The 25,108-nt window shown below is 39.4% G+C and overlaps 1 protein-coding gene across 6 annotated transcripts in view; it reads left to right on the top strand.

Moving 5' to 3' along the window:
- grid2 (glutamate receptor, ionotropic, delta 2) overlaps positions 1-25,108 on the top strand; it is a 443,770-nt gene that overhangs the window by 245,077 nt on the left and 173,585 nt on the right. For all 6 annotated transcript variants that reach the window (XR_009422772.1, XR_009422773.1, XM_059503539.1 and 3 more), the window contains 2 exons: positions 6,496-6,780; positions 24,239-24,444. Coding sequence is in view for 4 of the 6 variants with exons in the window: in XM_059503539.1 (XP_059359522.1) it covers positions 6,496-6,780; positions 24,239-24,444 (491 nt within the window). In the remaining 2 variants the exon portion in view is untranslated. The remainder of the gene's footprint in view (positions 1-6,495; positions 6,781-24,238; positions 24,445-25,108) is intronic.

The raw sequence follows: 25,108 nt of genomic DNA, 5'->3' as shown, positions 1-25,108 counted from the left end.
AACCTGTAAGAGTTGATGAAAGCGTATAATGCGATGCACTTGCCTCAGATGCGATCTCCTCATTCGCCAGCAAAAACCTGTTTACTCCATTTGAGCTTGTTTTTCATATAGCCTCATGTTAAGTTCAAGTGTCCGATACAATACCAACACTGACGACACAGTGTTGTTTAATTATTGATTTTTTCCCCTTTTCTTTATTTTTTTCCCCATGTGTTTAAGTATAGAGTGTGCCATGAAATTGTTTTGTTTTTCAACACCCACAACAGACATCATATTGTGTGTATTTGATTGCTTAAGCTCAACAAACTACGAAAAATAACTCATATAATGGGCTACTCGCGAGGCGGCTTTATACGCGTGAACTTTGGATGTGACTGTGAGGGCACATAATACAGCCTTCGGAGCGCGTGAGTACCATGGCTTAAAATACTTTAAAATGTGTGCAAATTATACATTTTTGTGACAATGCAACAATGACCCGATTAGTCAAGTGACTGTTCTGTCAGCTGTCCCGAGATGCGAGTGAAGTCTTGTGTCGGCACGTGCTGCAGGTCACTGTGCAGACGAGATGCGCTGATGAGAAGCGCGCGAGAGAGTTCATGGATTCGAAGACTGGTTTCGAATGAATTATTTAATCTTATATTTTGCGTGGATTAATTTTATTATTCAAACCTACAAGCTATGTTGAATAAATGCAGGAATTTTCCTCATTATAAACTTGAAAGCTGCGAGAATTATTAAAACCATGCGGCATAGCTACACAGTCCCCCACCGAAATTTAGGACTCTATTATACAGGGATTTGTAAAATAAAATTCCACAACTTTTTCAAAACATTTTTAGGCCTGGAAATTGGTGTTTTAAAATTGCATGGCATTTCCATGTTATTCATGAACATACAGACCCTAAAAGCAACCGATGCATGCAGTCAATCACTTAAACTGCTGACCAATGTGATTGCGCGAGTGCTCCGTCACCTCTCCCTCCTGTAATCACATGCATCCGGCATCCGTTACCCCGCTTTGTTCCGGGACCTCGCAATTTACAAATTAAGCACTGCAGAGTCCCTGTTTCATGTTTGTTAGCCCAGGACATTTTACAAATCCAGACCAAACGATGTTCTACGGCCATGTCCGGAATAAAGAGTAGCCTATCCATGTCACACAGTAAGATTTAGGATTTTGAGCATATACCTCGCAGTCACAGACCGTATCAACGTCAGTGAGCTATACTAATTGTATTTCGCCACACAATAGGCATCACTGTGGCCTCAACCCTTCGCCTTCACTTACTCTGAGCTCGATTGCTATGTCTGAAGTAAACCACGCCCTCCTCATTACCCTACGCAGGAAGAAATGTAGGAAGAAATAAATGAAGAAATAAATAAATGTATAAATAAATAAATGTAAAAATAAATAAATTTATAAATAAATAAATGTAGAAATTAATAAATGTATAAATAAAAGAATAAATAAATAAATATGGAAAAAATAAATATATACATAAATATGGAAATAAATGTATAAATAATTATTTATTTCGTTTTTTTGCTTTTCTATGTATATTTATTTATATATTTATGTATTTATTTATTCTTATTTACATTTATTTGTATATTTATTTATGTATTTATTTATTTTTAAAATTGACAGCTCTGGCATTCCAGATACTTGCCATCAGTTCCACAGTTTGGGTGAGTAGTCGTAAATACACTCTTTTAATGCCTTTTATAAAATGTATTCTGTCCTCTTTATTAATCAGATTAGCGCCATATGTTTAATCGCTGTATTATATCGGTCATCCGCGGCTGTCTTTGAGTTTCATTGTGTTTAAATAAATGAACACAGCTGCTAATTAGTGTGATTAAACTCTATCGGTCACGTGACGTGCCATATATCTTCGATCCGTTTTATATTAATTTCAGGTTCAATGATGTAAGTTGTATTTGTAGTAAAACCATGGTAATCACGACACTTACAATAGTAATAAATGAAATGTGAAGTTAAAACACAGTAAACTGGACATTTACCATGTTTTTACCACAGTAACTGTAGTTTTACTATGGTATATTAATAATCAATACAACAATACAATAATCACCAAACCAGCTATGTTTGTATCACTGTAATGTTAGTGTTTTTATGTGCTTTTATATGACAGATATCACAGTAGTCATACGTTCTGTACCATGCTTTTAATACCTTTTAATGTAAATCCAAAAAAAATAAAACGAATTAAAAATAAATAAATAATAAAAAAATACTTTTCCATCTTGCAGTTCATTCATATCAGTTTATATCTAAATATTTTGCTCGCAGATCATTATTAACATTCTGTATATAATTCGATTTTATTTTCTCTCCCCTTTTTTATTATTTTTATTTTTATTTTTAGCTGAAAAGACGTAAAGGCAGTCAGCACAGTGGTGTTTCTGGAGAGGTATTCCTTCAGAAATGGAGAAGACAGAAAGCTGCGGATGCAGTTTTACCCTTTTATCAAACATTCCTGCTGTTATCATTTGTACAGCATTTGTTGTTTCTTAAACTGTTGCACTGTCCAAATAACCACACATGCCATCTTTGCACTTGACCACTTGATTACTTATTTGACATCTTTCCTGTATTTGGCCTAGTGTTCGAGTGAGCATGATGACCATAAGTGTGTGTCGAACTTTTGATGACCTGATGACTGTGTTTCCCAATCCTGGTCCTGGAGAACCAGGACCAGGATGTATAAGCTCATAATGAATACATTATAGAACCAGTGATGAAAACAATAGTTAAAAATTGTATTTTTTGTATTGATAAAGCATTGTGTTCTCGTTTTCAAGCTTAATACTTTAAACTTTACTTGGAATTACTGTTGCAAATCTCTGCCTCCGCAGCTTTCTGTCTTTTCCATTTCTGAAGGAATACCTCTCCAGAAACACCACTGGGCTGACTGCCTTTACGTCTTTTCAGCTAAAAATAAAAATAAAAATACAAAAAAAGGGGAAAGAAAATAAAATCCAATTATATACAGAATGTTAATAATGATCTGTGAGCAAAATATTTAGATATAAACTGATATGAGTGAACTGCAAGATGGAAAAATAAATTTTTTATTGTTTATTTATTTTTAATTTGTTTTTGTTTTTTTGGATTTCCATTAAAAGGTATTAAAAGCATGGTACAGAACATATGACTACTGTGATATCTGTCATATAAAAGCACATAAAAACACTAACATTACAGTGATACAAACATAGCTGGTTTGGTGATTGTTGTATTGTTGTAGTGATTATTAATATACCATAGTAAAACTACAGTTACTGTAGTAAAAACATGGTAAATGTCCCGTTTACTGTGTTTTAACTTCACATTTCATTTATTACTATTGTAAGTGTCATGATTACCATGATTTTACTACAAATACAACTTACATCATTGAACCTGAAATTAATATAAAACAGATCGAAGATATATGGCACGTCACGTGACCGATAGAGTTTAATCACACCAATTAGCAGCTGTGTTCATTTATTTAAACGCAATGAAACTCAAAGACAGCCGCGGATGACCGATATAATACAGCGATTAAACATATGGCGCTAATCTGATTAATAAAGAAGACAGAAAACATTTTATAAAAGGCATTAAAAGAGTGTATTTACGACTACTCACCCAAACTGTGGAACTGATGGCAAGTATCGCGATGTGTGCTGAATGAGACTTCTTGAACGTGATTTCATAGCGATAAATATCTCATGTCCTCGCGGCGAAATTCTGACGCCAAAAGTTTCCCACTGAAAGCAATGAAGGTCGTAGCTCTAAAAGGTTAATGTGTTTGAAAATACTGTAGGCTACTACGAACCCTCAACCTAACCGACAGTGTTAACCAAATCATACTTAAGATAAAAGCCATTCTATTTTTTGTTTGCTTTGACTTTGATCTCTTTTGAGTTTCATTGGGGATCATGAACGCGCTTTGCATTTCAGGTGTAGTAGTGTACCAGGTGAGCTACCAAGCAAGTTTACTTTTTCAGAAAAGCCACACGTACAGTATGGAGCTAGTTTAGGTAAAAATGGTAAGGTAAAAGTGTTTTGAGGTCATAACATGGTATAATGCAAGGAATTGTGCAAAAGTAAGTCTTTATTAATTAATAATCTGATCCTGTTAACTTTTACACTTTTGCTACTGTGCTTTATTGCCACTAGAGTTTATTTCAGCTAGAAAATGCATTGAATTGTATAGTTAAAAAAAAAATTATACAGTAGGTATAGGCATGTTTTTCCAATGATCCTCAAATGTCCATTTCATCTTGCAGTTTGCTTTTTCAGCAGTATTGTTTCCGTTCCTTTCGGTCTGCCCCTTTCATTGCCCCTTTTTTTTTTTTTTTTTGCCAGAGCTGGCAAAATTACACTGCTCCATGGCCCACTTCGACATTTTACCTTCCCCAACTTCAGTTATGCTAAATAAAATGAGTCAAGTAAGATGAATGTTCATGTCTGACATCAGCTTTACTGCACATCCGGGAGCCACAAACTGAACAAGGGCAAAAATTGTGAGGTTATTCGTGGTAGGGACTTTCATTTCTCTGGAAATAGATTTTTGCTTCATTATAAAATGGAGTTATGCAGTAGGTTGTGGAGTGTAATTATAGAAATCACTGCAGCAACTCAATCAGAATAGTCAAGCATTTATGCAGCAAAAAATGAAGTAACCAATCAGCGTTCTAAAAGCTGCATCTGTGCTGATGAGCATTTGTTTATGCAAACCATATAAGTGCTTATGAATGGAATGTTTATCAGATTAAAATTTAAAAACTAAGTATTTATACTGCAGAACGCTGTCTTCCTCGTATGTTTTGCATAAACACTTTATCCTGTGTGATAGACTGCCAAATGTTTTTTTGTCTGATGGTATTCAGATGGGAGAGTCTCTAAAAGTGCTAAATTGTTAATGAAGCTCTAAGTGGAGGGGAAATAATCATATTTGCATAGTTGTAATTAAAGCTATTGGTAAAGACATATTGATCGCCACCACCTTTGGCTGCCAGCCTGTGATTACGCTCGGGGATTAAGCCATAAAATATATTTCTCCAAGATGGCAAGCCACATGATTACTTGACTGAACAAAATGGAATTTGACTGGTGTAATAGAAATATGAAGAACTAGAGAACTTTGTGTTTACCTTATGTAGGGATAGGTCACAATAGTAAAGTAGCCTTTCTTCAACCTATCTATAATTTTGTTTATCTTAATTTTTTTATGTATTTAATGCTGGTGGCTTAAGTAGTATGCCAACAGTGTTCTATATTTTATCTGTTAAACAGTTCAAATGATTAAACTGTCTCAGAATGTTGCATATTTTATTTAATCTGCTTCATCTGCTGTAGAAATCTGCTTAAACTAACCTGCTTTGCTGGTCTAAGATGGTTTAATAGGGTCTCTCCAGACTGGTCTGCACTTAAAGCTATAGCTCACCCAAAAATGACAATTTTGTCATCATTTACCAAACCACATGTTGTCTGAAACTTTTATGGCTTTTTATGGGAACGCAAAAGAAGATATTTTGAAGTTTGCATGTTACCATTGCATTTTTTGTATAGAACACACACAGGAATTTCTTAAAATGGTGAGAGGATTTTGTTTAATTTTGGGGCGAATTGTCTTTTTAAGCTAGTCTAGCGAGTGTTTATCCAGTATAGCTAGGAGACAGCTGGTCTTCAAACAACAGACCAGACTGACTGGGCTTTTAATAATTGTTTTAAGTACATGACAGTATGGGGGTCCACACCACAACAGAGAAACAGTATTGTTGGAATCACTTTTTGAACATTTTCGTCCAGCTGATAAAAAATGAAAACACTAACAGCCAATCAGAATCCACTCACGACTGAAGAGCTTGAACATTTAATGCGACGCATAACAACTGCAGCATGCACTTAAAATTAACAGAACATTATCATTAGGGCTGCACGATTAATGCAAAAATCATAATTTTTGATTATTCCCTTGAAACTGTAATTGCAATTATTAATAACAATTATCACAATTTACATGATGTGTATACCACAGTTTAAGGGAATATTTTCATATGAATATAATATAAACAAGCTGAAAACACTAACTGAAAACCTTTAGTGCTTTTTTTATTGTATTAAGCCTCAAATGTTAAATATGCATTGGATTGTTATTTTTTCTTTAAATGATATGATAAAAATATGAATGGTATTATAATGTTATACTAAAACTAAAACAATAGAGAAACCCTTAAGATAACATGTAGAAAGAAAAAAAAGAATGATTAATTGCCACTTTGAACGATTACATAATTGTGGCATCCATAATTGTAATCACAATTAGAAATTCGATTAATTGTGAAGCCCTGATTATCATTCCTTGGTGGACACAAATAACTGTAATCTTTATAATTATTGCTCTTGGTGTGAATGTGCCTCAAAAGTTAGTTAGTATAAATCATGTTTCCTCTCTCTCTCTCTGTCGCCCACAGCCTGCGAGTTGATGAACAGAGGCATCTTAGCCTTGGTCAGCTCTATCGGCTGTATGTCTGCGGGGTCGCTGCAGTCTTTAGCTGATGCAATGCACATCCCGCACCTCTTCATCCAGAGGGCACCCATGGGCACTCCTCGCTCTAGCTGCCCGCCCACCAGTCGCGCCCAACCAGATGACTACACTCTCTTCGTCCGGCCTCCCGTCTACCTAAATGATGTCATCTTCCAAGTGGTGATGGAGTACACCTGGCAGAAGTTCATTATCTTCTACGACACCGACTATGGTGAGTAGTTTCAATTTACTGATGGCTGTAGTAAACGGCCGTAAGGAGCTCTCTCACATTGTGTCCAATCAGTGACCTCCCATTAACACCCCCTTTATTACCTTCACCAAGAGGAAATTATAGAGCATCATTGCTTCCATTGCTCATTATGTGTTTAAGGCAATTTTTCTGAATGTGTTTGAGAGAAAAGAGCATGACTGGGAATGAGGAAAAAAGATTCTGGGCATTCATGGATTAACCACAGAGCCGACTGTGCTGCTTCCCACAGGCCTGTAAGTTCAAGAGGCTTCAAGCTGTTATTCATTTATTTATTTATTTTTTTCAGCAAACATCTTCCCTTGAGCTTTTACCCATTGCATTTCATAGTGTCTCTCCTGGACTTGCAGTGCATTTCACTGACTGAGCAAACTAGATAAACAAGTTAAACATGTTTCTTAATATGGCAGGTTTTGATGGTAGCAGAGTACGTAGATGAGGGTGCAGTTAGTCAGGCAGTTAACCAGTTACCAGTTTAAAGCCATTCTCTTTGATCAAGGTGCCCGATATTTTCCACAATATTAAAGCTAATTACCCACATAAGCTTGAGAAAAATTGATGAGAGGTGAAACGAAGCATGTTTTAAAATGTATGTTGTAGTTGTAACTACCCTAATGAAAAAAAAATACTAAAATGTATTTGAAATCCATTTATTTTGTACATTTTTTTTTACATATTTATGTGCATAATAAAAATGAATTGCAAATGTACTTTTAATATACAACTGCTATATTTAAAGTCTGGTTAATTGGAATAACTACTGTAATTTTGTGCTTAATGCAATTTAATTGTGCTGAAGTAGTGCTGAAGTCCAACTAAAGAAAGATATACTGAATTATATTTGATTTTGCTAAAGTGAAACTATAGCAAATATCAAAACACATTTTAGACATATTAAGAAATAGTTTTTGACCATTTGAGCTCAATGTTGGTGTTGAGATTTAGATTGATGTTAGAATTTTGCTAAAAAGGTTGTCAACAGTAAAGTTACAGATGAATATCCATGAAAATCTATTTTGAAAGAATCACACTCATATACAAGTGTAGGGAGGTGGAAAGAGTTTGTAAGCATAGCTGTACAAAAACAAACAAAAAGAACATACTTTTACTCGCCCCTTCCTGTAGGCTGGAGTGCTGGAGTCACACACCCCATCCTTTTTTTACAGAAACCAAAAAAACTTGGTGAGAAAAATATTTTAGGTGCGGACCGAGAGTCTAATTTTTGTTAGTCATCTCCTCCGACATAATTCTTTTTTTTTTTTTTATGATGATGGGTGGAAACTTGGTTGAATGTGTGATACTGCCACTTATTATCAGCTAGATACTGACACTCAAGTACTTATGACGTGTAGTATAAACATGATATTTAGTATAGCAGATGAAAAACAACATGCAAACAAGAATAGTGTGTCCAAATTCATAAAACAGAAGATTCTGAACAATGGACACTTTTATAGACACTCTACTGTCCCATGAAGCCAAGCGAGAGGATTTGTGAATTGCAGTGAAGCGACACAAGTGACACTGGTAGGTCACGTGACAATGACAACATAACAATTGTAGTTCATCTGGACTACATTCATACCTACTATAAAGAAAATGCTTTTATAACAGCTGTAAAGTTATTAAAAGAAGTACCTGCAATTTTGGACACAGCCATGCAATGCTAAAACAAAGTATTTTAGCAGGCAGCATAATTAAAATGTCTGCTTTCTGGAACACATACGATGCCTTCAAATCCTGACTGCATAGGTAGTTTACTACATTTTGGAACAGAGTGTTTGTGGTTTGTCGGTGGGTTAAAGAGAAAAAGGGAGTGTGATATAAGATGGTGGAATAGAGTGTAGTTGTGTGTGAAAAGAACTCCATGGTTGATGGTCCCTCTGGAGGGCATGCTCCGCTGCAGCAGTTTAAGGTGCGGATGAATAAGTACCTGTCCCAGAAGACAAACGGATATGATTTTAGCCATGTCCAGAAGAACCATGTGCCCTGGGCAGCTATATAGTAATGAAGCCTTAGAGATCCTCTCCCCTCCTCCCCGCCTTAAGTGTGTGGAGAGCTTGACCAGTGACTCCGCAGATAGTCTCCTCGGACATTTGATTAGCTGGTCCCTGAGCAAGAGATCTTTCAGAGAGAACAAAGTGTTCCTAAATTGCTTTGGCTTTTTAAGATGACTTGGACAGAAGAGAGTTCATTGGTAAACTGATTGTGCCACCTTGGTATCTCTTATTTTTCTGGACTAGTGCTGGCAGAAGTCACCAAAAAAAAAAAAATTCAATTTGCAATCCAAGGTTTCTCTCTGTGAAGTATCTTCTGCCTTAACTGAAGTTATTTTAGACGACTTCATAAATTGAATTAGAAATAAATTGAAGAGCTTTTTGAGCTAAGCGGATTCTAACTGCAACTTCACAAAAATAATATGCATCATTAATTAATTTGGGTAGTCTTTTTTTTCTTTATACACACACACACACACACATAGCATACGTGCACACTGCAAAAGACAATTTGGTGTAGAAACAATTTTCACTCAGAAATTGCTAAGGAACACAGAGCTGAGAATCCAACACATGGGGTAAATCCAACATGGAGAACAGGAGGAAGACACACTTACTTGACTGGTAGACCCGAACAAAACTGAACAGAAAGGACATGGACTTTTAAAGGCAGGATAATGAGGAACAGACAGGTGCAGGGAATCAACTAATAATCAGACTAAACAAGGACAGGAAACAGACCAAATAAGGCAAAACAAGAACTGAAACGCGTGTCAAAACAGGTCCAATCGTGACATTTCCCCCGTCTCCCGGAAGCTGCGTCATCGCACCGTAGGCAACAACAGGAGGAGACTTAGGAGGGAGCTTGGGAGGAGACTTTGTTGGAAGACAAACCCCCAGGAGGGGCCGGCAGACAGAGACCACGGAGGGAGGAGCCAGGAAGGATACAACGGAGGGAGGAGCCAGGAGGAGCTTGGAGCAGGAAGAGCATAGCAGGCCCCAAGCAAGCCATTACAGTGGCCCAAGGTGGAGCCAACGGTGGAAGGAGCCATAGAGGAGGAATGCCCGTGACTCCAGGGGGCCGACCAAAGGCAGTAGAGCAGGTGGAGGAGGAGCCCGAGGTGGAGATGGAGAGCCAATGAGCCTGGGGGATGCTGAGGATCAGACAGAGGCAGAGATCCATAGACCCACGGTGAAGCCAGAGAGACTGAGGACCAAGGTGGAGCTGGTGGGAATTGGGAGCCCAACAGAGCTGGTGGGACGAAGCGACTAGGCACAGCCAGTGGAGAGGAGTCCAGAAGCGATGGAGGGTCGACCTCCCAACCAAGGCAGAACCAAAGGGGCAAGGGAGGATGTCGGAGCTGATGGATCAATGGTTGACGGTGGAGGCGAAGGATCTAGACCAAGGTGGAGACACTGGGATGAGCCGAGGAGGAGTCCGGAGGTGGAGGTGAGGGAGACTCCGACTACGGCGATGCTGGAGGATGGTAGTCCCTCTGGGCTCGCACCGCATAGATGGTGGGCTGAGGGTGAGCTGAGGCTGCCAGATGGTGCCAGCAGTGAAGGAGCCAGGAGCTGGTGGGAGGGTGGATATTTTCGAGGAGTGGGCACTGGAGGACACTTTCTAGGAACAGGCACTGGAGGATCGGAAGCCCCCTCTCAGCTGGACAAGGAAACCAAGAACGAAGTAGGCCTGGACAGGACCAGCAGAGATGACAGAAAGAGGAGAGTAGGCAGTTCAATTTCCAGTTCCCAGTCAATCAGATCCCCTCCCCATTTTGGCACCAGCCACGCTCCGTACTCGGCTCATCTGCAATGCAGGGGGCGGAGCTAAAGGCAGGATAATGAGGAACAGACAGGTACTGGGAATCAACTACTAATCAGACTAAACAAGGACAGGAAACAGACCAAATAAGGCAAAACCGGAACTGAAACAGGTCCAATCCTGACACAAAGAAGCTACTGCTCGTAACAATAAATTAAACATGAGATTTTGAATCTTGAAGACTGAAATAGTATTTTTGTTATATATATATAATATATATATATATATATATATATATATATATATATATATATATATATATATATTCACAATAAATTCATTCATTTTTTTTTACATTGCAGCTGAAAAGAGTAGTAGTGATTTCGAGTAAATGTAAATTATTTTTATATATAATATGACGTGTACAATTTGCAAAAGTCAAGTTGCAATTTGCATTCCTGTTCTGGATGTAGATTATGCAGGTAAGTAATAGAGACGTGTGTTCAACATAATGTGTTGTCTCACTGCTTGAGGTGAAGTCTCTGACCTCTAATACAATTACCACCTTCCATAAATTCAGTCTGAATAGCTGTGGTGTAGCACTTATAATATTAGAATAACCTGTCCAGCACTTTGCCACACCAGGATAAGGTTAATTTAATGTGCTGCAAGTCCAAATGAGATGATTTCATGGTTAACAGAAACGTGGATGAAAAAGATAAATGAAATTGAGTCACTCTTTTGATGAGATAATTAATAATGATTAAGGCCAATGACCCTATTATCCTCTTAAAATAAACAAGCGCCCTCTGTATTACAGAGTGGGTCAGATGTAAGAATATATTATTGTGCATTTCCCCTTTTCCTTATTGATGACCAACATTCCTTAATATAGTTTTCAAAATATGCAGCTGTCTTGAAGCAAGATGCTGGCCCAAGCTGGTCTTTTCATCAGGGACATCCTCTATCTCTCTCTGTCTTCGTCTGCCTGTTTCTCTCTCTGCAAGATGAACTGTGACATGAAGATTTGTTTTAGCCCCCATTGTCGCTCGCTAGGGTCATAAAGCCTAGTGGAAACATTAAACACAGTAGAGAGGATGCAGCTAGTGGGAGATTCACAGCGTGAGAGCTCACTCAATCAGCGCTCAGCTGCGGGCCTCAGATCCGGTCCTTTTGATTCTGCTCACAGTTCCTACTGGGCCACATATGACTGTGTCACTCAGAGCATCTATCTAGCTCTGGAATTTGATTTAAAGAACTCCCATCAGACAAAAACAGTGCCGGTTCCCTCTAATCAGTAATCAGTAGACCGAACCGGAAACTGGCATGTATTGACTTGTGTCAAGCTTTTGAGTGACTTAAGTCTCAGGCAGGGGTGGACGTCAAGTCAAGTCACCTTTATTTATATAGCGCTTTAAACAAAATACATTGCTTCAAAGCAACTGAACAACATTCATTAGGAAAACAGTGTGTCAATAATGCAAAATGATAGTTAAAGGCAGTTCATCATTGAATTCAGTGATGTCATCTCTGTTCAGTTAAATAGTGTCTGTGCATTTATTTGCAATCAAGTCAACGATATCGCTGTAGATGAAGTGACCCCAACTAAGCAAGCCAGAGGCGACAGCGGCAAGGGACCGAAACTCCATCGGTGACAGAATGGAGAAAAAAAACCTTGGGAGAAACCAGGCTCAGTTGGGGGGCCAGTTCTCCTCTGACCAGACGAAACCAGTAGTTCAATTCCAGGCTGCAGCAAAGTCAGATTGTGCAGAAGAATCATCTGATTCCTGTGGTCTTGTCCTGGTGGTCCTCTGAGACAAGGTCTTTACAGGGGATCTGTATCTGGATCTCTAGGTGCCCTGGTCTCCGCTGTCTTTCAGGGCAGTAGAGGTCCTTTCTAGGTGCTGATCCCCCATCTGGTCTGGATACGTACTGGATCCGGGTGACTGCAGTGACCCTCTGATCTGGATACAGACTGGATCTGGTGGCTACGGCGACCTCGGAATAAGAGAGAAACAGACAAATATTAGCGTAGATGCCATTCTTCTAATGATGTAGCAAGTACATAGGATGTTATGGGAAGTGTTTCCGGTTCCAGTTTACCTAATTAATGCAGCCTAAAAATCCTTTAACGGATTTGGATATTAAAAGCATATTAGTATGTTATGTGTAAGCCAGGTTAAAGAGATGGGTCTTTAATCTAGATTTAAACTGCAAGAGTGTGTCTGCCTCCCGAACAATGTTAGGTAGGTTCTTCCAGATTTTAGGCGCCAAATAGGAAAAGGATCTGCCGCCCGCAGTTGATTTTGATATTCTAGGTATTATCAAATTGCCTGAGTTTTGAGAACGTAGCGGACGTAGAGGATTATACTGTAAAAGGAGCTCATTCAAATACTGAGGTGCTAAACTATTCAGGGCTTTATAAGTAATAAGCAATATTTTAAAATCTATACGATGTTTGATAGGGAGCCAGTGCAGTGTTGACAGGACCGGGCTAATATGGTAATACTTCCTGGTTCTAGTAAGAACTCTTGCTGCTGCATTTTGGACTAGCTGTAGTTTGTCTACTAAGCGTGCAGAACAACCACCCAATAAAGCATTACAATAATCTAACCTTGAGGTCATAAATGCATGGATTAACATTTCTGCATTTGACATTGAGAGCATAGGCCGTAATTTAGATACATTTTTGAGATGGAAAAATGCAGATTTACAAATGCTAGAAACGTGGCTTTCTAAGGAAAGATTGCGATCAAATAGCACACCTACTGTAGGTTCCCAACTGATGACGAGGAATTGACAGAGCAACCATCAAGTCTTAGACAGTGTTCTAGGTTATTACAAGCGGAGTTTTTAGGTCCTATAATTAACACCTCTGTTTTTTCAGAATTTAGCAGTAAGAAATTACTCGTCATCCAGTTTTTTATATCGACAATGCATTCCATTAGTTTTTCAAATTGGTGTGTTTCACCGGGCCACGAAGAAATATAGAGCTGAGTATCATCAGCATAACAGTGAAAGCTAACACCATGTTTCCTGATGATATCTCCCAAGGGTAACATATAAAGCGTGAAGAGTAGCGGCCCTAGTACTGAGCCTTGAGGTACTCCATACTGCACTTGTGATCGATATGATACATCTTCATTCACTGCTACGAACTGATGGCGGTCATGTAAGTACGATTTAAACCATGCTAATGCACTTCCACTGTGTGGCAGGGGGGGCGTGGTTTAGCGAAGTCTGCAGCGGGAGAGAGAATCAGGAGACGAGTGAGTGAGTGGTTTGGGTGAAAATTATCATCACCTGTTTCTTGTTCTAGTAATTGGCGTGGAGAGAGTATAAAATGCCAGGAGAGTCGGGAGCAAGCGAGAGAGAGGACCAGGCCTGGGATTTTAGTTGTGTTTTGGTTTCATTTTGTGCGCATCAGTCGTCCGCGAGGGACTGATGCGCTGTTTTGTGTTTATTTTATTATTAAAGTCTTCATTTGATTGTCCGCCGGTTCCCGCCTCCTTCTTCCGGATGAATAGGAAGTTTTTACCATTACAGTGGTGCCGAAGCCCGGGAGAAGGAGGGACGCGCTGCTGAAGATCCCTCGCCGCTGTGGTGAATCCGCGGTGCCATCGAGCAGGCGAGGAGGATGCCGCCATGGACGCTCGAGGCGGTGGACTGGAGCGAGTTGCCGGGGACGGGCGAGCTCGCTGCCGACCGCCCACGATATGGAGGGGCGGCTGCCATCCGTGAGGGAGCGGAGGAGTCGGCGCCGTTCGCCAGGGGGCCGGAGCCTGCTGCCTCCGTGAAGGTATCCGGAGGAGCAGGGAACGGGGGACTCCTGCCGGCTGCCCAAAACCGGAGGAGCCGTCCCCGTCCACCGGGCGGCGGAGGGGTGTCGTGCCGTCCGCCGAGGGCCGTCCAGTGCCACCGCCAGGCACCGCGGAGGAGATCGCCCAGCCGGTGGAGGGCCGAGCAGCAGTGCGTCTGGGAACCGGAATTTTTTTTTTTTTTTTTTTCCCTCTCTCGTCTCTGTCGCTCCTCCTTCCATCTCCTTTTCTCTCGCCTCGTCTGTCCTACCCCCAGGTTCCCGCAGGTCCCCGTGAGTGGTCCCCCCCGGAGGGAGGGGGGGGGGGGAGTAGAGCGCAGTCTCGTGGGTACCCCCCGGCCCGCGAGGGGCGATGGGGGTATGTGACGAGTGGGTCGGGGCCGAGGGACGTGGGAACAAGGAGTGAGGCCGGCAATGATTGGGCAAATCAGTGGCACCTGCGGCCCACCGCCGGTCTCGAGTCCCACGTAGGAGATGGAAGGATATAAAACTGGAGCGACGACAGTGAAGGACGAGAGAGGACCAGGCCAGGGCTTTTAGTTGTGTTTTGATTTTTATTTGAGTGCACCAGTCGTCCGTGAGGGGCTGGTGCGCTGTTTTGGTGTTTATTTTGAATTATTAAAGTTTCATGTTGATTGTACGCCGGTTCCCGCCTCCTTCTTCCGAAGATTGCAAAGGATTAATTCATTACACACTGATGCCAACAAAGTGTTCAAGTCTATGCAAAAGAATGTTGTGGTCAATCGTGTCAAACGCAGCACTAAGATCCAATAAAACTAATAGAGAGATACACCCATGATCAGATGATAAGAGCAGATCATTTGTAACTCTAAGGAGAGCAGTCTCAGTACTATGATACGGTCTAAATCCTGACTGGAAATCCTCACATATACCATTTTTCTCTAAGAAGGAATATAATTGTGTTCTTGACTTCTGGAAGCACCTCTTTTAGGAGCTTAGATGGTATAGGGTCTAACATACATGTTGTTGGTTTAGATGATTTAACAAGTTTATACAATTCTTCCTCTCCTATAGTAGAGAATGAGTGGAACTGTTCCTCAGGGGGTCTATAGTGCACTGTCTGATGTGATACTGTAGCTGGTGGCAATTTTATCTCTAATGGGCTAGTTGCATATCTCCGCCATCTTGGATTTCCGGTCTTGCGAGTGTGTGCGTAGATATTTCCGGTTGTGCTAAACGTCAGTGCAGAGAAACAGAGAAGTCAAAATATTACTTTCTATATGTTTACAGGATTTATAATATCACTTCAAATCCAAATAAGATATACACTGCTATTATTACTATACTACAAATGTTAACTGAGCCAGTGGATTTGAAACTTGTGTATGTTTGGGTCTGGTGAATGAATTAAATACACTAATGTTCACTACTGTTCACGAAATGAAAGTTGAACTCATGGTGTGTATACACGGCTACATAATGTATTTTTATCTTACCAAATATGTAAATGTACAAATTACTTATTTCTCGAAAATGTTTGCATTATTTATTTTTTTAATGAAATATTTACCTCTTGAGACGTGGGCTGCAATGTATCTTCAGAAGTATCCATTTCTCAATTGTACACACACATCAGTCTGTTTCATCGTTATTTTCACAACATATTTTATTTACACAGTAAAAAATACATGACTAATTTTAATATGTGTTTACTCTGATAATTAATGCAAAAGAATAACAATATACATGGCTGCTCATAGACAGATAATGATTTATGCTGCAGATCTTTCACAAAACAAATAAACGTAGATAAAAATACACATGAATGCAAACAGCGATCTTTTATTTAATGCAAACCTACCATAATTATATTATGTTTAATTGTACAGTTAGTTATAAATTGTTAACAAATAAAGTTAATAAAACATGCTTTATCAGAAATCTCTGTGCGTCTTGTTTGACAGTCAGAAACATTGATCTTCCATAACAGTCAGAACAAAACCAGCTCTTCGAAAATGAAAAGTATTGCATATTTGAGTGGTTTGTGTTTGAAAGAAGAAATCCCCGTGGACCTAACCTGACCGCATAATCTGTATCTTGATGAATTTCCACACAAAGGTACGCAAAATGTAGGGAGGATGTTTCCCCATGTTTTTGATATACCACTATCCGCTGTTAAATTTGAAAAATATTAATTATATACATCTAGCCAAGTTTCGTATGTAAGTTTCCCTTACATAGACCGGAAGTAAGTATGCACACACTCGCGTCGCTGAAGCTCACCGGCGCCATCTTGTGCACCTAGCCCATAGTATCAATTTTAGAAGTAAAGTAGTTCATAAAGTCATTACTGCTGTGGTGTTGGGAAAAGTCAACACTTGTTGAGGCTTTATTTTTCGTTAATTTAGCCACTGTATTGAATAAATACCTGGGGTTATGTTTGTTTTCTTCTAAAAAAGAAGAAAAGTAATCGGATCTAGCAGTTTTTAATGCTTTTCTGTAGGATAGGTTACTTTCCCACCAAGCAATGCAAAATACCTCTAGTTTGGTTTTCCTCCAGCTGCGCTCCATTTTTCGGGCTGCTCTCTTTAGGGTGCGAGTATGCTCATTTTACCATGGTGTCAAACTGTTTTCCTTAACCTTCCTTAAATGTAAAGGAGCAACTTTATTTAAAGTGCTAAAAAAGAGAGAGTCCATAGTTTCTGTTACATCATCAAGTTGTTCTGAGGTTTTGGATATGCTAAGGAATTTGGATACATCAGGAAGATAACTTTAAAAGCAGTCTTTTGTGGTAGAAGTGATGGTTCTTCCATACTTGTAACAAGAAGTAGAATTTATAATTTTGGCTATATGAAGTTTGCACAGAACTAAATAATGATCTGAGATATCATCACTTGGCTGAATAAGTTCAACACTATCTACATCAATTCCATGTGACAGTATTAAATCTAGAGTATGATTTCGACAATGAGTAGGTCCTGAAACGTGTTGTCTAACACCAATAGAGTTCAGAATGTCTATAAATGCTGATCCCAATGCATCTTTTTCATTATCAACATGGATATTAAAATCACCAACTATTAAAACTTTATCTGCAGCCAGAACTAACTCGGATGTAAAATCACCAAACTCTTTATTAAAGTCTGTATGGTGCCCTGGTGGCCTGTATACAGTAGCCAGTACAAACATAACAGGGGATTTATCATTAACATTTGTTTCTCTGGATAATGTTATATGAAGCACCATTACTTCAAATGAGTTTACTTGAAGCCTGCCCTCTGAGAAATCCTGAAAACGTTGTTATAAATTGAAGCAACACCTCCACCTTTGCCTTTTTAGACGCGGCTCATGTTTATAACCGTAATCTTGGGGGGTGGACTCATTTAAAATAATGTAATCATCAGGTTTTAGCCAGGTTTCTGTCAAACAGAGTACATCTATATTATGATCAGTGATCATATTATTTACAAAAAGTGTTTTCGTAGAAAGGGATCTGATATTCAATAAGCCAAGCTTTATCATTTGTTTATCCGTATTGCTTCTGTTTTTTATTTGTTGAACCTCAATTAAATTGTTAATCTTAACTTGGTTTGGACGTTTTTTGTATTTTCTAGTTCGGGGAACAGACACAGTCTCTATAGTGTGATATCTAGGTGAAAGAGTCTCTTTGTGCTGAGAATTAACTGACCTCTGTGACGGGAGGCAGCTAGCAGATGGTCGGTTTAGCCAGTCTGTCTGCTTCCTGACCTGGGCCCCAGTTAGTCAAGTATAAACTCTAAGACTATTTGCCATATTTCTAGAGAGAAGAGTGGCGCCACCCCAGGAGGGATGAAGACCATCTCTTTTCAACAGGTCAGGTCTGCCCCAAAAGCTCGTCCAATTGTCTATGAAACCTATGTTATTCTGTGGGCACCACTTAGACATCCAGCCATTGAGTGATGACAATCTGCTATGCATCTCATCACCACGGTAAGCAGGGACGTATGCTAATCAAGCCCAGCACTAATTGATTTCGCTGTTAGATAAACGGAGGTAGAAGTAAACTGAAGACTAGTAGTAGTTTGGGACTTTTCTTACCCCTCTTTACTGTTCCCAATTAGAAGGGGCTTTCAAACTTCTTGAGGCCTTGTGACCCAGTTTGACCCATATCAATGTTTTTACCGTATTTTTGATCATATAAATGCAGCCTTGTTGAGAATAGGAGACTTTATATATATATATATATATATATATATATATATATATATATATATATGCAGATTTACACATTTATTTGAACTTTTATTGTTAAAAATTAGGATTATCTATAGAATTATTGTTATTTTTCTCAAAGAGTTTTTTAGCCAATATTTAGAAGAATCACATAAAAACTTTTCAGTTGGAAATCATGGGGTCAAAGTTTGGCTAGTTAGCATAGGTTCAGATCACAGGTGACAGTTAAATATATATACTTCACATACATTGTAAGTTGAATTAAAGTATATGGCAAAATATTATTTTAACCAAAATTTTCCACAAGATGATGCAGAGCAGATTAATCAGAGTGTTTTGTGTGAAAGTTATTATTTTAAAGTTGAGCACAGTAGCATATGCTGGAAATGCTTAGAGTTCAAACTGAGATTCTCTGACAGGGAAAGTGAGGGCAGAGTCTGTATAATAATGGAGACGCTAATGCTGATTGTAATTACATGTGTATTTTTTGACAGATGAAAAGGGCCTCATTGGTGCGTTACCGCTGTGCTGTGTGTCTGTTTGTATTAATCTCCCTCACTATAACCTCTTGTTAAAACGGAATAAAACTAAGCAGGCTCCTCATCTTTGAATGGGAGCTCTGTAATGTCCCGACTTCATAGAGTCGTAACTAAAAAAATAGCAAGCATTGTACATTAACACACCATTGACCTCCACAGCCCCATCCTGCAATATCGTATCCATGTAACGTTGCCGTAAACGGCTCCTACCCAGATGCCACTCCAGCACACGGACCGTATTGGGTCCCCCTATGTGTCCTCGGCTATAAACACAAGCTGCTGTCTGCTGGAGCCCTGCCCTCCGCACTAGCAGGGGAACCCAATAAGAGATTTCCAGCAGAACCGCAGCCATAGATTTGCTTTAAATTGGATCCAGTGCACAGATGGAGGCACCGGTGCTTTTGACCCTCCTCCAGCGTGCTGTGAATGTTGTCCCTGTCTTCCCTTTTTAGTTGCATCGAGTTACAGAGTTTCAGTGGAGGTGCAGGTGGCGATGACCCTGCTAATTAAGTCAAGAGCCAAACCACTGTGATTCGAGTTTTCTTGTGTCCTGAAAGTTAAAAACAGTGGATTTCAGTTAAATGGTACTTCAAAAGACAATTTAACAGCATTGTTGGGATGTAATTAACACTACTAAATTGACTACATTTTTCAGCTGCGTGATAGCAGTTGAGTTATTTTCTTAACAGTGTAGCTTTTCCATTAACAAGGTACTTTATCCAGCTGGTGTAGCACTGTTTTTAATGTCTGACCTGAGGAAATATCACAGTTCCTATACTTCGTAGTATGCTTTTGGTTATGCAAATGTATTTGTTCAAGTTTTATTTGAATTGGCATAATTTTTTTAATTAAAATCCCCTGATTCAAATGTTTGTGATTTAAATTATATAAAGGACAGTTTTAAATTTTTCACATTGTGTGTTTAATTTTTTAAACATTTCCTGTTTAACTTCAGGGTCGATAGCTACTGTTTTTTAGCAGCTTGTATTGTAACCCACTACTTGTTCAGAACATTTGATTGGTTTACATTTTGTATGAACATTATTTTAAATGAATTAGCTTAAATAACACAAATTTGACATAAATGCATTTTTGGTTCGGTAAAAGTTCATAAATGCACTATTTTAAGTCAATAGACCTAAGAAGCATATATATATATATATATATATATATATATGCTTCTTAGGTCTATTGACTTAAAATAGTGCATTTATGAACTTCAATTATACATATGTATAGTATATATATATATATATATATATATATATATATATATATATATATATATATATATATATATATATATATATATATATATATAGATATATATATATAGATATAGATATATAGATATAATATGTATAGTATACATAGAGAGAGTGAGAAAGAGAGAATTTAGAGTTAATAAACTAAACTGTAAAACACAATATGTTTACATAAACATTATTTCACAAAATTAGCTTATAATTATAATTACAATTTATTAATTGTAATAAAGTTTTTCAATTAGGAAATATCAAGTTCTGTAGCCTAAAAAATGTAATCTAAAAAAAATAAATGATGTTTTAACGGATGTATTTTGCAAAATAGCAGTCTGTACATTTATTCATTTAGCTGACATTACATTTATTCATTTAGCTGACGCTTTTATCCAAAGCGACTTACAATTGCTATATATGTCAGCGGTCGCATGCCTCTGGAGCAACTAGGGGTTAAGTGTCTTGCTCAGGGACACACTGGCGGTTCACAGTGGATTCGAACCCGGGTCTCCCACACCACAGGCATGCATCTTATCCACTGCGCTAACACCACCCCTTATGGAAAATCCCGTTTGAAATAATAGGTGTGTTTAGTTGTTTTTAGCTGGTTAGCTGATCCAAGCTGGTAATTGATCTTACCAGGTTCCAAATAACAACCATTTGACCATCTGGTGTCTGTTTTTGCGGATGCAAGATGATCTACTGTGGCTAATGACTAAGGTGGACTAGCTCATGCTATTAGCTTAAGATTGATTTTTCAGTCATTTCATGTAGTTTTTCTGCTTCATTTATGCATCTAAAACATAAGATTGATATGAAATCTTCTTTTAGCAGCTCATAACTGAAAGGCTACCTACAGTAAAGACGTTTTCCTTCAATGCTTTTCCAGAAAGTATCTTTTTTGCACACATCTCTGTCACAGTCAGTCTCACCTTCAACAACCCCCACCTTAATTCCCCCTGGTTCCCTAGCCCCAGTCCCATCTTTCTGGGACGCTTTGATCCTACATTCTCAACGCCTCCCTGCTCCGGTGGAAATGGTTTGATGTAGGGAAAGGCCGCCTGCGCAGAGGGATGGGTCTGCAGGAACTCTTCCTCTGTGAAATGCATCTTTTATGTAGCGCAGCCCTGAGACAGCACTTCTGCCTCGCCACACCGCAGTGATAAATGTTCTACCCAGGTTTCTGCTGCCGCCCACTCCTGAGCGCTGTTAGCACACATGCTAATGCGTTCCTGTGCTTCACGGTTGTCCCAGTAATGGTGAACGTGAAAACAAAATGGTTGATATTGCCAGGCTTAAGGGAGGTTATATAGTTGGTACTCTTGCTGATAATGATTTATTTTCTGATATTTCTTAATAAATAAAATTATTTTGTGTTTTATTTATTTATTTTTAAGGTAAATGGGTAGTCATTATAATTTAACATTTAAATAGGCACTTTAATTATTTCTTTTTTTTTTGTTTATCATAACAGCAGCAGTTTTGGACCATAAAAACTTTATATTTTATCTTTAATCAACTGTAAATTTAAATGAATGTACAACATATTGTTTAGTGTGAAATAACTCTCTCTAATTTCGCCGTCATGACCTCTGGCAGACTCCACTGTCTGTTTGAATGAGCGCTGTGATTGAATGCTCTGTAACTGCTTGTGTCCTTTCAGCATTTCTGAGCAGCAGGAGAAATTACTCTTATCTTACATGACTATTTGCTAACAAGGTTTGTTTGCTTTAAAGGTTTGTAATAATAAAAACTCCCTAATCTTTGGAAAGAAGGAGGCGGGAACCGGCGGACAATCAAAATGAAAGACTTTAATAACAAAATAAACACAAAACAGCGCATGAGCCCCTCACGGACGACTGATGCGCACAAATAAAAAGCAAACATAAACTAAAGCTCAGTCCTGGTCCTCTCTCGTCCTTCACTGTCATCGCTCCAGTTTTATATCCTTCCATCTCCTCTGACTCTAGACCGGTGGTGGGTCGCAGGTGTTGCTCATTTCCCAATCATTCCACCGGCCTCGCTCGTTCCCACATCCCTCGGCCCCGCCCCACTCGTCACATACACCCATCGCCCCTCGCAGGCCGGGGGGTACTCCCGAGACTGCGCTCTACCCCCGCTCACGGGGACCTGGGGGTAGGACAGACGAGGCAAGAGAAAAGGAGATGGAAGGAGGAGCGACAGAGACGAGAGAGGGGAGAAAAAAAAAATTCCGGTTCCCAGACGCACTGCTGCTCGGCCCTCCACCAGCTGGGTGATCTCCTCTGCGGTGCCTGGCGGTGGCACTGGACGGCCCTCGGCAGACGGCACGACACTCCTCCGCCGCCCGGTGGACGGCGACGGCTCCTCCGGTTTTGGGCAGCCGGCAGGAGTCCCCCGTTCCCTGCTCCCCCAGATACCTTCACGGAGGCAGCAGGCTCCGGCCCCCTGGCGAACGGCGCCGACTCCTCCGCTCCCTCACGGACGGCAGCCCCCCCTCCACATCGCGGGCGGCCGGTAGCGAGCTCGCCCGTCCCCGGCAACTCACTCCAGCCCACCGCCTCGAGCGTCCATGGCGGCACACTCCTCGCCTGCTCGATGGCACCGCGGATTCATCACAGCGGCAAGGGATCTTCAGCAGCGCGTCCCTCCTTCTCCCAGGCTTCGGCACCACTCTAATAATAAAAACTCCATAATCATCGGAAAGAAGGAGGCGGGAACCGGCGGACAATCAAAATGAAACTTTAATAATCACAAAATAAACACAAAACAGCGCATCAGCCCCTCACGGACGACTGATGCGCACAAAGTAAAACCAAAACATAAACTAAAGCCCAGGCCTGGTCCTCTCTCGTCCTTCACTGTCATCGCTCCAGTTTTATATCCTTCCATCTCCTCTGTGGGACTCGAGACCGGTGGTGGGTCGCAGGTGTCGCTCATTTCCCAATCACTCCACCGGCCTCGCTCGTGTTCCCACATCCCTCGGCCCCGCCCCACTCGTCACAAGGTTGTTTTATGCATTAATTTGCATAATTTTTATAAATTGCTATTTTAAGTAAATAGGGACACATTTATGATTAAAATTTATTTATTTATTTTTATTTATTTTTAAGTAAATTCATTGAATCTTTTTTTTTTCATTATTATTATTATTATTATTATTTGTTTTTTCAGTGTAGTTAATGGTTTGTTAAAAGAATTGTACCTTAAAAAAAGTGTTTGGTTGAAATTAAAAGTAGTAAAACGGTAATTTTGTAAAATTACTATTTAAAATACTGTAACTAATTGTTTAAAATTAATTAATTTATATTTGTGATGGCAAAGCTATATTTTCAGCTGCCATTACTCCAGTCTGTCTTTGTCACATGATCCTTCAGAAATCATGCTGATTTGGTGCTCAAAAAACATTTATTTTTCTTCTTTCTTCTTATTGTTATTATTAATTTCGAAAACATCTGATTAATTAAGTGTTTTCTAGCTGAATAAGAGGAAAAATCTTACTGACTCCAAACTTGTGAACTGTAGTGTATGTTTAAAATCATGTATAGTCACAGGACATGAAGACTTTAGTAAAATAGACATTATTTCATTTCACATGGAGCAGGTCCCATCATGGGGACAGCCATGTTGAGGTCACATGACCAGTCTATCACTTCTTGCTTTATTTCAGTAACCTGCTGATTAAATAATCTTAATATTGCATTTCTACAATTGCATCGGTAAATAAAAAAAATAAAAAATAAAAAAAACATCTATAAGCATGTTTATAAATCCAAGACAGTCACAAAAAAGTATGTCTTGTGCCTTTAATAAACATATATGTGTCACAGATTGCAACAGGTCACATAAAAAAATGAATGTAGTTTTGAATTATATTGTCTGTTATTGTTCAGATATCCGGGGCATAGAGAACTTCCTGGACCAGACGTCTCAGCAGGGGATGGATGTGTCTCTCCAGAAGGTGGAATCCAATATTAACATGATGATCACTGGAATGTTCCGCACCATGAGGGTGGAAGAGCTGCATCGCTACAGGGACACACTGAGGCGTGCTGTGCTGTTCATGAGTCCCGCCACAGCAAAGGCCTTCATTACTGAGGTACATTCACAAACACACACACACACACACACAAGGATGTATGAATACATATCGCATACCAGCGTAAATGTTCACATTTACATTTCATACAAATGGCTGCTGTAACACTAATAGATTTCTTTGCACTGCACAGATGCAAGTAGTGGCCCTCAAATCCAGCCAGCGGGCTTTTAACGCAAGACCTTCAATCTGTCAGTCCAACCGGCATTTAACTAGTTCACATTATGTTGATCTGTGAGGCTCACAGCTCCAGGCAGGATATGATGTCATGGTAAATTAAATATTTTCAGTGCTTTTATGGCAGCTTAAATACAGAATGTGTCAATACATTCACTCTGACACAGTCACTTTTTTACCATAATGCAAAGCTTTAGCTTTTTCCATTTTGGCCTGAGTCCCTTTCTTCCTATGGGACATAGTAATTCATTCTGATTGAAAAATGTCACTTGTTTTAATTGGCAATATTTGTAAGGAAGCCATTAAATCGCTTTGCTCTCTCTCTGATAACTCTCTCTGGGAATTAAACCATGAAGTATTGTTTAATCTCACATGCTATTCTCATTCGCCTTTAATTAAAAATATCCTGTGAAAAGCAATCAAAATCCAATTTTGGTTGAACGTGGAATAGGACAGGAACCATCAGTAGTGTTTGAGACTGCAGGCA

Source organism: Carassius carassius, chromosome 21 (assembly GCF_963082965.1).
Source record: "Carassius carassius chromosome 21, fCarCar2.1, whole genome shotgun sequence".
Lineage (NCBI taxonomy): Eukaryota > Metazoa > Chordata > Actinopteri > Cypriniformes > Cyprinidae > Carassius > Carassius carassius.
The sequence above is the reverse complement of the archived record's forward strand: the minus strand, read 5'-3'. Positions and strand labels throughout refer to the sequence as shown.